Consider the following 15,049-nt stretch of genomic DNA (forward strand, 5'->3'; position numbering starts at 1 on the left):
TTAACAAATCTAAGCTGATTAACAGGATACCATGAACTGACATCTTTGTGTTGCAATCAATCTTTTAGGGAACTTTAAGAAAGTACACTTGAGGAAGGAAAAATCCATGAGGTATTTTAGGCATGACTCTTTACTAAAAAAAAAAAAAAAATAATTGGAAAAGACAATATGCTGACAAGTTGGGTGATTATTATCAAGAATTAAGTTACCACTCTATTTGGTAAATAAATGTCTACATTTACATTGACATTTATTTCCCACAAAAGGAGTCGTGATGCTTCTTCAAACGAAGGCCCACAGGAGACACACACTCATCAGAACAAACTGTCCTAGTCAGCTGGAGGTGGCAGGAAAACAGAGGGACTGGATCTGTTCATGCTAGGATCATTACTAGAAGGGAAACCTGCAAATGATTGCTACAATGAGTGATAGGTCACATGAGATAATGATAGCAATCTATCTAGCATTAAGTAGATGAGTTGTAGAACATTTAGGAAATGCTGGACATGGACATGAAATAGTGCTAATAAAGTAGCATTTGAGCAGGAAAGGGGAAGCAAAGACTATTCAATCATTACTTAGAGAGGTAAAGGATTAAGTAAGTATTTGGATGGCTGCACATCCACTGAGTGACTGAAAATAGGAATACATAGAGCTATAGCCCTCTGGGCATTTATTTGCCTGATTAATCTTCCATTAAGGATAGAATAAGCTTTTCCTTAGAAGCTATTGAAAACATCCACTTATTTCTCAGTTCTGTATTCCAGAACTCATTTACATGCTACCTTTCTTTATGACATTCAATATGCAATTGTTCATTAATCCCCACTGCAAATCTGAGTGACTAAACATTCAATGACCATGTTAACAAGGCCTTATTCAAAAGAAATGACTGATAGTCTCAGATAATTATCAAATCTGTGCTAGATATCATTTATAAGTGCTTGATAAGCTTTTTTACCTTCTGTGCTCTTCCCCTATCCTGCAAAGCTGGATGCAATGGGCCAAAAATCTAACAACTACAATTCTGTCCTACTTGCCACTAGAGTCTTGGCTATCACTTATATTATGCCAATGGAATTCACTTCTAACAAGATGTAATATGCAAAAGGAGATAAGACAATCTTCCTACAGCAATGGAGATTGAAGGATGGCCTCTGGCAATTGTGAGTTTCATCGACATTTTCACCGACTGGACACCCTATTTGGGATGTGGAAAACTGTGAGACTCCCAACAGCTCACTGCAGTTATGTGACCTTGAATTACTCATTTGTAAGTAGTGGGATAACATTATCCCACTAGTTAGTACCTATTGCACAGAATTGCTTTCAAGACTAAGTGAGTATATGGAAAGGAGGCATTAGCAATTACTGCAGCTGTATATAAGCCACTTAGAAGAATGCCTGCCAAAAAAAAAAAAAAAAAAGAGTGCTCAACAAAGGCTAGCTAAAATGATGATGATTTGACATCAACGGGATATAGCTGGCAAGGGGGAGGTTTGATGGCAGAGGACAGCTGTGTGACATGTAAAAATAACTTCTCTGTGCTTCATTTGTTTAATGTTCTCAATTCAAAATGGAGAATATTCCAAGTTCATAAGACTATTTATTAAATGGAACAAATTGTCTACAAATTTTGTAAAGTATAACTAATTACACAAATTTTTTATCAGTATTAGTTACAATAAAAGGTGCCAGAAGGGTTCATAGGAGAGCTGTGACTAGTGAGGAGAATCAGGGATGCCACCACCAAGGAAATGTTCTTCAGACTGGGCTTCGAGCAATGGGTAGAGATGGGTAGAGATGACAGAATTAAGCTTGGCAGTTGGAACTAAAGCATGAGATAGAATATATTATTCTTCTTCTAACATTTTCTAGCAGTTCTACAGCATAAGCTTTGAGAAAGTTAAGAGGAGGAATCCTAAGTGGAATCTCCTAATTGGCTTTCTGCATACTTAACATCACTTACAGAGAAAACTAGTTATGGGGGCAGAATGCATTGAAAGGAGAAAGCTCATGGGCATGATTATGTAGCCTACAGAATTTAAGATGAATTCCTCTACATTAAAAGCAACAAAGAAAAAAGAAAGCTTCCTACTAGCAGGAAAATGTCAAGGTAGTTCAGATGCTGAATATTATTTTGTTGCCATGATTCCTGTATTTTTGTCAGCACAAGAATTTTTAACACAGACACACCACTTACTGAAGAGATGAATGACCTCATGTTAGGTGACTCCATTCCCAACCTCTAAGTGGGGATAATAACAGGCTGAAAGTGGGTTATTTAATGAAAAGGAGAATTATAATGATCATGCTGGTTTTCAGAAGCAAATAAGCAAATTGACCACAGATCCATACACTAAAAAAACAAATAAATAAATTCTGAAGATGATGAGGGTAATTGGAGTCAGTTCATATTCATGTGGCTCCCACAGATATCAAAGATAAATCTCCTTCTTTGAAGTAGGTGTTTGGGAAAGAGACACAAGGGCTACTTGGCATATAACTCAGCACCTAAAACTCTGCCTCATTTACATCCTCAGTGGATTTCTGACAAATGATGTCAATTTCCACCTAATTTAAAATCAAGAGAATACATTATCATATTCCACTAGTTCTTTAATTTGGGAAAGTCAACATTTTCACTCTAAAAGGCTGTCCTGAACAGACCCTGTCAGAAAGCTCATATTATTTCATGAAGACAGGATGACAAGGCTCAGGGAAGCCAGGGATAAAGCACAATTATCAACCATACTATTTGAAACAGGGCTTAAGTAACTTATTAAATAGCAGTGTTTCTTTTGAAAAATATAAAGAGTAATATGAGGTCAATTCATCAAGATAGCAAGAATACTGGTGGTGTAGCAGTTATGACTAATGGTATAACAGAGTAAGAATTCAGAAAGAGAGCTTCACTGCACAGCTGTGGACAGCAACAAGATAATCAACTCATAGCAGCACATACTAGAAGGAAAAATCTTAACTATTACCCTATAACTATTATACTAGTATATTATATCTACTATAAATATTAAGAAAAATCTTAACTAGTGTATTAACTAGTGTATTGACTATATAATTGACTAGCATGAAACTCACCAAGTTAATAAAAGCAGTCAAGATTAAATCACATACAAGAGTTATAGATGGTTAAATTCAAAGTAAAGGAATTAGGACCCATAGGAGACTAATGTGCCAGCATGTTGAAGGCACTTTTTTCTGCCCTTACGTGGTTGAAACATGGGGTTCTGAAGTCTGGATTCAATACTCAGTCATGAAACTTTGAGTTCTGTAACCTGTCCTAGCCTCAAATTTCTTATCTGTAAGAGAATAATTTCATACAAACCATAGTTATGTTTGAGAAATTATCAAATTCAATGATTCATTGATGAATTACACACTGTTGTCTCCTGCCCATCTGTGACTATGCAGGTGCCTCTCTTTTCCTTTCTTCTTTTTCTAATAGACCTATCTTTTTAAAATGTAAAGTAAAAAAAAAAAAAGAATTATACACTCTTAAGGTTAACTTTATGTATGTCAACTAGGCTGGGCCATGTTAGCCACATCAAACATTATTCTGAAGTTCTGTGAAGTTGTTTTTCAGATGTGATGAATGTTTAAATCGGGCTTTGAGTAAAACAGATTACCCTCCATAATGTGAGTGGGTGGGCCTCATTCAATCCATTGAAGGTCTAATTGAACAAAGACTGACCTCCAAGAGCAACCAGGAATACTGTGAGAAGACTACCTTTGGACTCAAACCGCAACTGTTCCTTGAACCTCAAGCATGCTGGCTCACTCATATGCTGGACTCAGTAAACCTCCATGATTATAGGAGTCAATTCCTTAAAGGAATTGCACACATGCCTGCTGGCTCACATGCTCTCTCTCTCCCCCCCTCCACACACACACACACACACACACACACACACACACATTCTGTTGGCTGTGTTTCTCTGAAGAATCTTGACTAATGACTAATACCTAGACTATGGGGGGAAAAATGAAAATAGGCAAAGGTGGGGGCATCTTGATAAGCTTCAAAAGAAAAATCATATTCATTTTAACACATGCCCAAAACATCATTGATAAAATTCAATGCATATAAATATGAATTTAGAAAAGTAGTTTTAAAAGCAATTGAATGCATCATTAATATGGCAAAGAAAATCAAGTCAGATCAACTTTTTACTTTGTGAGCCATAATTGAAAACACTCTTAAAATATCTTTTTAGAAGTTGTTGTGTATAATAGTTTGATAAACTCTAGTCAACACAATAAATATTTATAAAGTGAGAAAGGTCATTTAAAAATATTAATATTGTACATCAAAACAAGCCACAGGAAACTTCTGAAACTTAACTAGTACTCATAAAAGGGTTCAGCATAGCACCAAATGCAAAACAAAAATGTAAAATTAATAACATACCAAAAATAGCTTGCACTCAAGAAAAGAAAAATAAAAAATATTCATGAGTAACAGCTCAGCAAACACTTCTTGAGCTCCTATTAAATGCCACAAGAACTTTGCTTAAAATGTATAGACATGTTCATCTTCAGAAAATCACTTAAAATTACTTGTATATATAATTCTTAATAGATTAAGCAATTAGTAGAAAGGTGTTTTCACTAAGTTAACATATAATGCAACTCCAATAACTATTTCAATAGTGTGGTAGATGAATCTATTTTTGCCAAATATTCACTCCACACTCACATTCCCTGGAAGAGTACACTTCTCACCCTTCCTTTCTGTGACTTCTCTTTAGCCTCATGGTAGGTGAAATTAAGACTTTCTTGTCTTTCTTTTTTGACTTGGCGCGTGGCTTGCTATTGGTCAATGGATAGTAGGAGCAGAAGCTTGCAATGTACTTTCAAAGTTAAGTTTAACCTTTGTCTTTTGTCTTCACCATGAAAAAAAAAACATGTTCCAGATAGTTCAGAGGTCATCACTGAAGAGAGACACTAAAAGCAGACCTGGATCCAAGGTGCAGCTTTGGAATAGAGCCTAGCTGAGCTCACGCTGAATGGGCTGTACCCAAACTATCCACAAAAGAGTAAATAAGAGTTTTGGGGTGAGTTGTTACACAGCACTGTTATGCAAATAGTTGTCTGATGCAACCAAGATTTTTCCATTTTGTTCAACAAACATTTAATATATTCACCTCTATATCAACTATTTCTTTTAAAAAATGAGCAATGAGAAGGCAAGTCTAATCCAGAAGGAATAACAATTTAAGAAATAGTATTTACAAAAATATATCTTGATCAGTTAAAATAAAGAGCATAAAAATAGAGCTAATAATATACATACATGCATAAAGCCACATATAATATATGCGTACACATGTGATATATATGTTTACCACAACAAAGAGAAAAAAGGATCATAAATCATGTAATGATAATTAGCAGTAAAAAAATACACAAACTTTCATATACACCATAATTACAGCTTCAAAAATATGTTTGCATGCAAAGACTAAATAAAAATGAATGCAGGATAGGATATTTAAATGAAACTACTTATTTCTTGAGGATTGTGGGATAAACAACAAGGACCAGAAAATATAAACGTACAATACTTCCATATAGTAAAAGCAGAGGCAAAATTACCTACACAAACCCCTCTAATTTATCAGAATTCTTCAGTTAGAATTTGCCCAGCTCTAACATACATGAAAAATGCAAAAGATGCATTTGGGAGACATGACAGTAGTCACTTAAATGAATATATAGAAAACAAAGGGACAGATAAAGCCGAAATAAAAAACTAACCTCTGAAAGCTGACTATAGAATTGACTCAATCAGAGAGAAAGGGAGAGCAGGAAGAGTGAGAACAAAGTGGGGAGGGGGTACAATGGACTATCCTTGTTGACTATGGGTACTTTGGTGCTGGGTATACTATAATAACAACATCTGAATAAAGGATCCTACACTTCTAAAATATGAACAAGAATGTAAACTAATGTACCTCAATAAAAAAATATTTTTAAAAACCATAATGTTCTTTTAGACCCAAAAAATTCTTTTTTACAACTTCAGAACCTAACACAGTACATGGCATGTAGTAGACTCAGAAATGTGATCCAACCAATTTTCTGACTTGATGAACTGAAGAACCCTCTATAAGAGCATTTAATGGAATTTGCTGACCAAAGTAATCTCAGACTCTTCCTTTGTCTGCACACGATAAGTAAAGTCACAGACATAGAATCATCAGTTTGAGACCTTGAAAAGTTAGTTAAATCAGTTCAACACTACACATTTTGTGGACTGAAAGAGATAATGGCACATGAAGTGTTAAGGTTACTTCATGTGTCCATAGTCCCTTTGTAACATACTTCAGTCCAGGTCTAATTTGCAATTCAGAATTCATTTGAAGATGACAATAGAGCAAATGTGCAATGTTTTTTGAAACACCACAACTGGGATAGGGGAACATGTTGTAATCAAATAGTAATATTCCTTTATAGCAAAGAATATGAATAATCGAGATATATGGGTCATTTCCTTGTATGTACATTGTAATGGCGCTCTTTAAGAATCCCTCATGCCTGGGTTGTGGGAACACTCCCTAGAGGACTTCCAGTCTCTCAGGCCCTAGTTTACCACTCTCGAGGGACCAAATTTTTATTTGATTTCTTGGCTTGCAGGGTTCTTAGAATATGTGAGCAATAAAATTCAAACTGTAAGATCATGAGGTAAAGGTCTAGCATTTTGAATTTCCTAGAAAATTTCTTTGTTATCTAAATACTACAGATATAAATAAGCTTCCTTAGATATTCACTTTGCCAGTTATCATGGTCTTTTGTCTAGCCTACCCTACCTATCAGGGTAGAGCTTGTAAAAGTTCAATTTCAGGGGTGTGTGTTGGGAACAATGGTAGGGAGGAAAATACATCTCACTCTATCTTTGTTGGACTCAAGCCTCACCTTCATTCCTGTAGGGTAATTATTACTCAATACCCACGTTTCAGATACAGAAAAACCACTGGAAAACCAAACCAGGCTTTCATGCTTACCTGTCTTTCCATTACTTTTCAATTTCTGGTGCCTAAAGATTTCCCTTCTTTCTGGCAAGGTCAGCTGGGCAATAAATTATGTATCCTATTTTATCTAGCTTGCCCTAGTATTATAGTAGAGACTTGTCAGGATATCTTATACCACCATATTACCAGACTAGGAGTTTTAATTTCATGTTCCTCTTAAATCAATAATCTATTTATTATATACTTAGAAAATTTCTATTAGCCAGATCATTCAATTAACCACATGGACCATTACTCAAGCCTTGCAGGATAACATTTGATATAGGAGCCTTATATTTATTTTTGAAATAAAAAAATATTTAATGAATATTTTTCTTTTGTGTTTTTAAACTTATGCCGGAAAATGAGAAATCACAGGTTGATGCCAAATTGTTTCAAATTATCTTCCAAACATTGAGAACAGTTGTTTAACTGAAATTACTTGGAAGCTCATTCTTCTTAAGAGCAAATGAATGGATCTTTATGCTGAAATATCAGTGTCCTCCAGGACTTAGTTCTAGGATACTTATAGCTGAGTTGATCTCATTCTCTTTCTTGATAAACCCCAATTTTAACTTTTACTTAAAGTGGGGTTCACTGATTATCCTTAGCACAATGTCTGGAACAGAGCAAGTATTTATTACATATTTTATAATCATCCATATTCATGGATGATACTAACCACCACTAGCCACTCTGCCAGGCTATTAGCTGAAACTTGAGAAAAGTTGTACAAAGTTCTTACCATTTGGGGCCTTAGTTCTATCTATTCAATATTTTTAACTTTCAAATCAGGGTAACTCTTTGGTGAGCACTTCCATTTTGTTTTTCTTTGCTTATTATAAATGAGGTAATTTGATATTTGAATTTCTAATAGTTTCCTTTCAAATGTGTTAATATAACAGTTGGCATATGGGAAATTTTCTATATAAAGGCTTTGCAATGAATAAAATTTCCTTATATCTTCCTGGGGAATCAATTACTACATTGAGGGTCATGATAATAATGGATCTTTCATCAATAACAGATGTAATTTGTAAAGTTAAAATCAATCTATTTAGATTGATGATGATGGCAATAGGGGATATTTCATCTGAACAATTGTAATAAAACTATATGATTTATCATGAGTAAGACTAGAAATTCATTAAGTAATTAGTCTTGTCTAGCCATTTTCAGACTTTGTGATCCTGAGAACCTTCACTTTCCTCTCTCAAAAGGATAAGCTGGTTTCCTAAGCATCATATGTCCCTAAGCAGGGAGATATACAGAATGCATCTCTTCGGCTTGCTAAACCAACTGATGGACTAATGGGTGTGGCTTCCATGTTAAGCCTCACAGAAGGTATGAGGTATAGATATGGAAATACAGCTCCTCTCATTCCAGGTGTCAGTTCATTTAAAGATGAGTTTTAGCATGTTTGGTGATAGATGTTACAAAATAACTAAAATGTATCATATATGGATTAGCTAGGATTCTATTGGTGCCAGTGACTTAAACTTAGTTTAAACCAATAAACATTAAAAAGGGATTTATTTGTTTATACACCCAAACCAAAGAGGTTTGGATACTGGCTTCAAGGATGGCTGGGCCAGGACTGAAATATTACCCCGACCCTCACTTTAGCTCTGGAACTAGTTTCTACTTCTCTCCTCAGTGTCCTGGTCTTGTTCTCTCCCAAGAACACAGTCACCTGGCATTCAAAGAGTCATATCTCAGCAACTCTACTATTAAAGAGGGTCTTTCACACAGCATTATTCAGAAAAATAATAAAATCTGGGAAGTATTCAGAATGACTCATCACCCCCTTGACCAATCACTCCACTAGACAATCACTAGCCTGAATTTTCTAATCACTCCTGTGATTAGGAAGGGTTTCTTTCTATGGTAAAGAGACAATGAAGAGAACATAAACAAAAGCAGCTCTATATAGAGGCACTAAATGGCTAATTATTAAATTAGCCATTTCGTAATGGAATAGAGTAGATATGTAGTCAGTCTATATATGTTCGTATTTTAAGGATGTACAAATTGCTCTGAGCAAGTGTGTCTGTATATATTGCATCATGAATGTGTATATATGCATGCATTTCATGTATATTTGTATATATCGGCTCATGAATATTGAGAGATGTATATATTATATGTATATATTACCGTTTTGCAAGGATAAGCTTGGTTTTTCATTCACAAGAATACCATTCATATTACTAGATCGTAAGTACCCATGTATGTATTTTCTATATTTTTTGTACCCCAGAGTAAGTTACATATCAGTCAGATTGACTCACATGTGTCTGATTTCCTTCTCTGGAAAGCTAGAGGATCATACAGTCTTATGGCAATGCCTCAGGGACCCTCTGGTTTTGGGTTACAAGATCATGTCGGGGTATACAGAGAGAAGCATTATTAGAGGCCACCTCCTATGTAGCTTTTAGGGCAACAGGACCAAGGTAGAACACCCAACACTGAGTAGCCAACCAAAAAGAATTAGAAGCTGAGAAATGAGCACAAAGGGTAATGGAACCAGATTGGTTAGGAATGAATGGAAGAAGCACAGACAGTGGTGATCACCAGCACGGACGCTGGAAGTTTAACTGTGACATTTGGGGTAGTGACCTTGGCGTAAGACAAGTTGCAGGAGCTGAAGGAAAACGGACCATATTTATTCTGAACTTTTGTTTTTGCTCTTTTCCCCAACTCTACTTTCTATTCTCTGTTTATTTTACCCAATTTTTTCTATCCACATGTCACCTCTTCCTCAGAGGTAGAATTATTTCTGGAATTATTCCTCCCACAGTGCTATCTATTCCTCTTATTTGGTACTTGAAAATAGAGTGTCCTGAGATATGGTCATTTTTTGGAAGTTGCCATTTCATACCAGACTAAGAAGCATAATTTTTTCTCCACTCAGTAGATATATGCCTTCATACTTAGAAAAAGATGGATTATCTTTAAATAATGAACCCAATATGCACATGCCAAATTAGTAATCTTTATTATATGTTTAGTTGTACCCTTTTCTATAACAATTTAATAGTTGAAATTTCTTTTGGTTTATGATTACACAAATGTGAATATTCAGATTTTAATTAGCAATTAAATTGATCAGTTTTAAACCAGTGGAACATAGATTTGCATATAATTGCTCAGTATAGTTACATAAAATCCGAAGTCTATATTCCCAAATATAGAAAGCCTATTCATGTCAGCTTTAGTTACATGTGTACATTTATTTGAATGTATGGAGTGTGCTTTTATTGCCAAGAAAGTCAGTTATGCTCCTTAATTGTTGCTATAACCACAATTCTGGAAATTCTATGGCAACATCAATATGTTATGCACATCTTTAATTAGACTAGTGCGGCCTGTCTGTCACAGCAACTGATCCTAAGTAGTCTTATTTAGTCAACTTGAGGCTTTAAACTGTTCTCATTTTTAAAAGAGGCATATTTGGCCTCATTAAATTGTTAAGCAAATCAATATGCAGCCATACAAGTTGATTGCTATGTTCTAGAAATCCTGTGCTACTTCATTTGGCACAGCTTTAGGCACCATCTGAAAGGGCACTACTTCCTAAATACCAGACACTGTCTGCAGCCCAAGCACATTAGGATTCTCTTATCAGGTCTGAGGAAGACATCTGTCAGCCCACTATCACCAGAAAGATTTGGTTGTGACATTGTATTGATCTCTAGGGCTTTACTCTCTTATCTAGTAGTTAATGCAAATAAGCTTCAGGTTGTTTGCTCTGAGAGACTTCTTCACACCAGGTCACCCAACAAAAAAGACAACACAATGACTACTTCCATGGTCAGCAAACTACAAATAAAATCTGGCCTGAAGTTCATTTCCTTCCCTTTCACCCAAATGCTTCATGATGTCAACAGGGAGAAACAATGATTACCTTGAACCAAGTCCAAAGGTACTTTAGTCTTTTATACCTTCTCTAGCTGTTACAATTAATTTTAAATGAAACATTAAAATTCGTATTAAGAAGAAAGCAGACAATGCAGAGTTTACAGGCGATTGCCAAGCATAAATATGTATTTTTTAAAAACACAAATGGGCATCATATACTTTTTACTATGTCCAGCTGATTATACAGTAGCTGTCATAATAGGTAGAGTGTCCCCAATTTGGCCCTTTATATGAAGGGTTATGTTATTAACAGGGCAGGGCAAGTCTGAGTAGCCAGTAGGTAAGGTATTAAAGAGGGTGGGACACGGGGTAGTGAAGAGCCTATTACAAAATTAAATCACTTCTGGTCCAAGCTTGGTTTGGTGCTATCTTATGGTTACTCTCAACTCAAATACAAGTTAATGATGAGGAATTCTGGATTATGTGGCTAGTTTCAGCACCCACCCAGTTAACTAGTAGTCATTTTGTTTTCCTGCTTCTCAAGACTCCTCCTTCCCCAAACATAAAAATCATCAATCTGTACCAGTTAAAAAAGTAAAGAGGGACAGCACAAAGGATGGAAGCCACTCACCCAACCACATTACATTTAGAATCTGATTATTATTATGGAAAGGGTATTTTAATTATTTCTATTTAACTTCTCCTCATTACCTATACTTGTTTTATAACATGAGGTTTATTAAGCATAGACTAGAGGAATAAGTTATCCATATATCTCCTGGTCTTTATATAAAATGAAACTGCCTTATTTCAAATATCTCCTTTACAATAGCTTAATATTGCACCACTTTTTAAAAATGACTTATTACTATTAAGTGAAATGCTTTCTGTGGCTTCTGGCCAATAAATAACCTATATTTTGGGGGCTCAGAATATTTTTAAAAATTTTTATTACAAAATAGGCATGCAGAAAAGTGCATACAACGTGAGTGCACACTTCATACACATTTAGACAGTGACTTCCAAGTGGATAAACAGACAATATTTTTGATATACCAGAAACCCATGTTTATCACTAATGGCATACTTCTCTCAGAAGTAACTGTTCTGCTCAATAATGATAATTTCCTTGTCATTTTTTTCCGTTTAAGTTTTACACCTTACTATGTTCCCCCTGGGCAACATTATTTGGTTTTGCCTCTTCTTATGTTTCATAAATGGAATTACACACCATGTGTTCTTTTATTCTTGCATCTTTGGCTCAAAAGCATGCTTGTGCAAGATTCATTCATGTTTTCACACATAGTTGCAGCTTTTTAGTTTTCACTGCTGTATAGTATTCCAGTGCATACAGAACATCTTTAATCTATTCTACTGGTAGATGTAGGGTTGCTTCCAGGTTTTAAGTGTTATGAACAAGCTGTCTGTGCATGTATTTGTGAGTGACTAATGAATATGTCAGTGACTGGCAATGCTACAAAGGGTATGCAAATCTCAACTTGACTCAAGATCCTGTTGTTCTACATTCTCACCAACAATAGGTATTATCAGATTCTTTTTATTTTTGCCAATCTGGTATTTAGTGTCCCAGTGACACCAGCTGGGATTTTCTATTTCTCACTGTGGTTTCAATATGCAAAATCCTCATTGCTATTGAGATTCAGAATTCTGACTCTTTACAATTTAAATATAAATTCTAGTACTCTGACATTTGTGTTATTCATACTGAGCACTTCATATCACAAGTGATGAATGTAGAAGTAAAAGAAAGTTATCATTGAAAATTTATTTGGAACTGGGCACTTAATGCATGTTGTCCTTTTGAATCATCATAATAACTTTACTAGTTGATGTTGTTAATCCTATTTTATGTCAGTAAGTGTCTGAGCTGGGATTCAACCCATACCTGTTCACCTCCAAAGCCTAAAAACTCTTTCCAATAATCACACTTCCTCCCAAGTAATAACCTCTAGAGAAGAAAAATAATGATCAGTAATTTATGATAAAGTCATTGTTTTAAAAAAAAAAAAATAACTATACCAATAAAGACAGAAAACAGATTGGTAGGTTACCAGAGTGGTGGAGGGTAGGGAGTGAAATGGATAAAGAGGATCAAGAAGTACAAACTTGTAGTTATAAAATAAAAATATCAAAGAGATGGGATGTACAACAAGGGGACTATATTCAATAATATGATATTGTAAATCTGAAAGTATCTAAGAAAATACAGAAATGGACTTACTGTAACCATCATTTCACAATGTACACAAATGTTAAACCACAATGTTGTACACCTGAAACTAGCATATGTCAATTTTACGTCAATAAAGAAAAATCTATACCAAAAGAATTTCAATAGGGGCCTGGTTATTATGACTAATTAAATAACTACATCCCTAGGTCAGTTTTTCCCTTAACACTCCAAAATTCAATCCATTAGTATTTAAACAAATTAAGGGCTCTTTGATATTTGGTGGGATCTCACTTAAGAGAGAAATTCATGAGACTCTTCAGGCACAGGTTTCATTTACTGCCTGTGATAGGCACTTTTGAAATGATTCACACGATCCAATAGTTCTAGAATATTAAATAACAGTCAGAAATAAAAGTAAAAGAAGACAAGAGTGAGACAAACTATTCTCTAAGAACTACATTTTATGTAGATAATCAATTTATTAGGACACTCAACAAATTTGAGCAACTGACACTTTTTAAAAAATTAATTTAAAACCAATTAAAGGATAAACATCAAGCAAAGTTCTTAAGAATTTATATGTTATTAATGGTGCTTTTTTTTCCTTTTAGCCATAAAAGTCTAATAAAAAACTGGTAAATCCTGAAGATACAGAAACAATTTTCAAAGAATCAAATTAACAGAAGCAATGACTCAGGTATGATAATGCCCACAAAAGAGGATGGGCCAAGTCAGCTTACAACATCCCTCCAGGATGCTAAGAATAACTCTTAGGACAGAGGAGAATTCTGTGCATAATTCTCCTCTCTAGTATCTTTACAAAATGACCTTGCAATGGGATCTTATCCAAAACTCTCCCCAGTGACATGGTGACCCTGTATATTTGTCATCAACAACTTCAAATAGGTTTGGACTTTACATCTATGAATATTAAACTCACATTCATCCAACTCCATGGAAATGAGCAGTGAAAACAATTTTATTAACCACTTCTATACATTTCACACATCATTATTTCTTACTTCACTTCACGATACAAATCCTAGCTTGCAAAAGTGCTAGCAGCACGTGTACTTCCTACTTGTCAATATACCTCCATCCTTTCCTATACCACCAATCGGCTAAAAATACTTAAGAGGTTCAGTGATTAATAGGATTTAAATGATTTTAACCCCTTTAAATTTGGAAATTCTTTAAATCCCATTATCTCTGCAGTCACTGAGAATTTTAAAATTAACTTGCCCTTTCCTAGCTCCAGGTCTAAGGATTACAGAGTTTTAAAGAGTATAAATGTTTCTCTGCAGTTCTACAAAGGGCTGTCCCCAACCGGTTGCCCTCCAGGAAATAAAGCCAGCCAGTTCTCCTGCTGGTAACTGCTGATCAGACTTTCTAAATGGAAAGATATGCATGTTATGCTATAAACCACCAGGAAAATAGGTAACTGCTTCCTCAACTCCACATAAAACCAGTCAATCAGATTTGATGTGGGAGGAGCACCAGGCTTTAGACATGTGTCAGTAAATGTCTAAGAATAAGAAAGCAGAAAATGCCAGGGACCCAAAGAAGCTCACTGGGGCAGAGAGAGCAAGTTCAGTGATTGGAAGCCAACTTGCTCCTAAAGAAAAGCTGTTACCATGGTTACACTGGAATCCTAGGTAACTCTCTGAGGGCTTACCTCTTGTGTCCTCACATTTATGTATCCATAGTGAGTTCGAAGGGGCCGCCTGATTGTGTAGGAGAATGGTATCCATTTTGTACCAGGTTGTCCAAAGCAGTTTAGTAGCAATGGGAAATTCACTTCATTTACAAGACGCACAACCAGCAGGAAGAGGAACGCTGCTATGAAGCTCACTGCAATCACAGACTTTCTCTATAAAACATTAAAAAAAAAAAAAAAGAATGAATGGAAGACTTTCAACCAAAAGAAAGCAGTCACAGAGGGAGGGTTCCTTTTCCTTTCTTT

The 15,049-nt window shown here is 35.3% G+C and overlaps 1 protein-coding gene across 4 annotated transcripts in view; it reads right to left on the reverse strand.

Moving 5' to 3' along the window:
- The window catches only part of ST6GALNAC3 (ST6 N-acetylgalactosaminide alpha-2,6-sialyltransferase 3), a 526,429-nt gene that overhangs the window by 288,181 nt on the left and 223,199 nt on the right, over positions 1 to 15,049 (reverse strand). For all 4 annotated transcript variants that reach the window (XM_054691817.1, XM_054691816.1, XM_054691819.1 and 1 more), the window contains one exon: positions 14,762 to 14,956. In XM_054691817.1, the coding sequence (XP_054547792.1) occupies positions 14,762 to 14,956 (195 nt within the window). The remainder of the gene's footprint in view (positions 1 to 14,761; positions 14,957 to 15,049) is intronic.

Source organism: Talpa occidentalis, unplaced genomic scaffold (genome assembly GCF_014898055.3).
Source record: "Talpa occidentalis isolate TD23 unplaced genomic scaffold, MPIMG_talOcc4v2.1 talOcc4.9, whole genome shotgun sequence".
Taxonomy (NCBI): domain Eukaryota; kingdom Metazoa; phylum Chordata; class Mammalia; order Eulipotyphla; family Talpidae; genus Talpa; species Talpa occidentalis.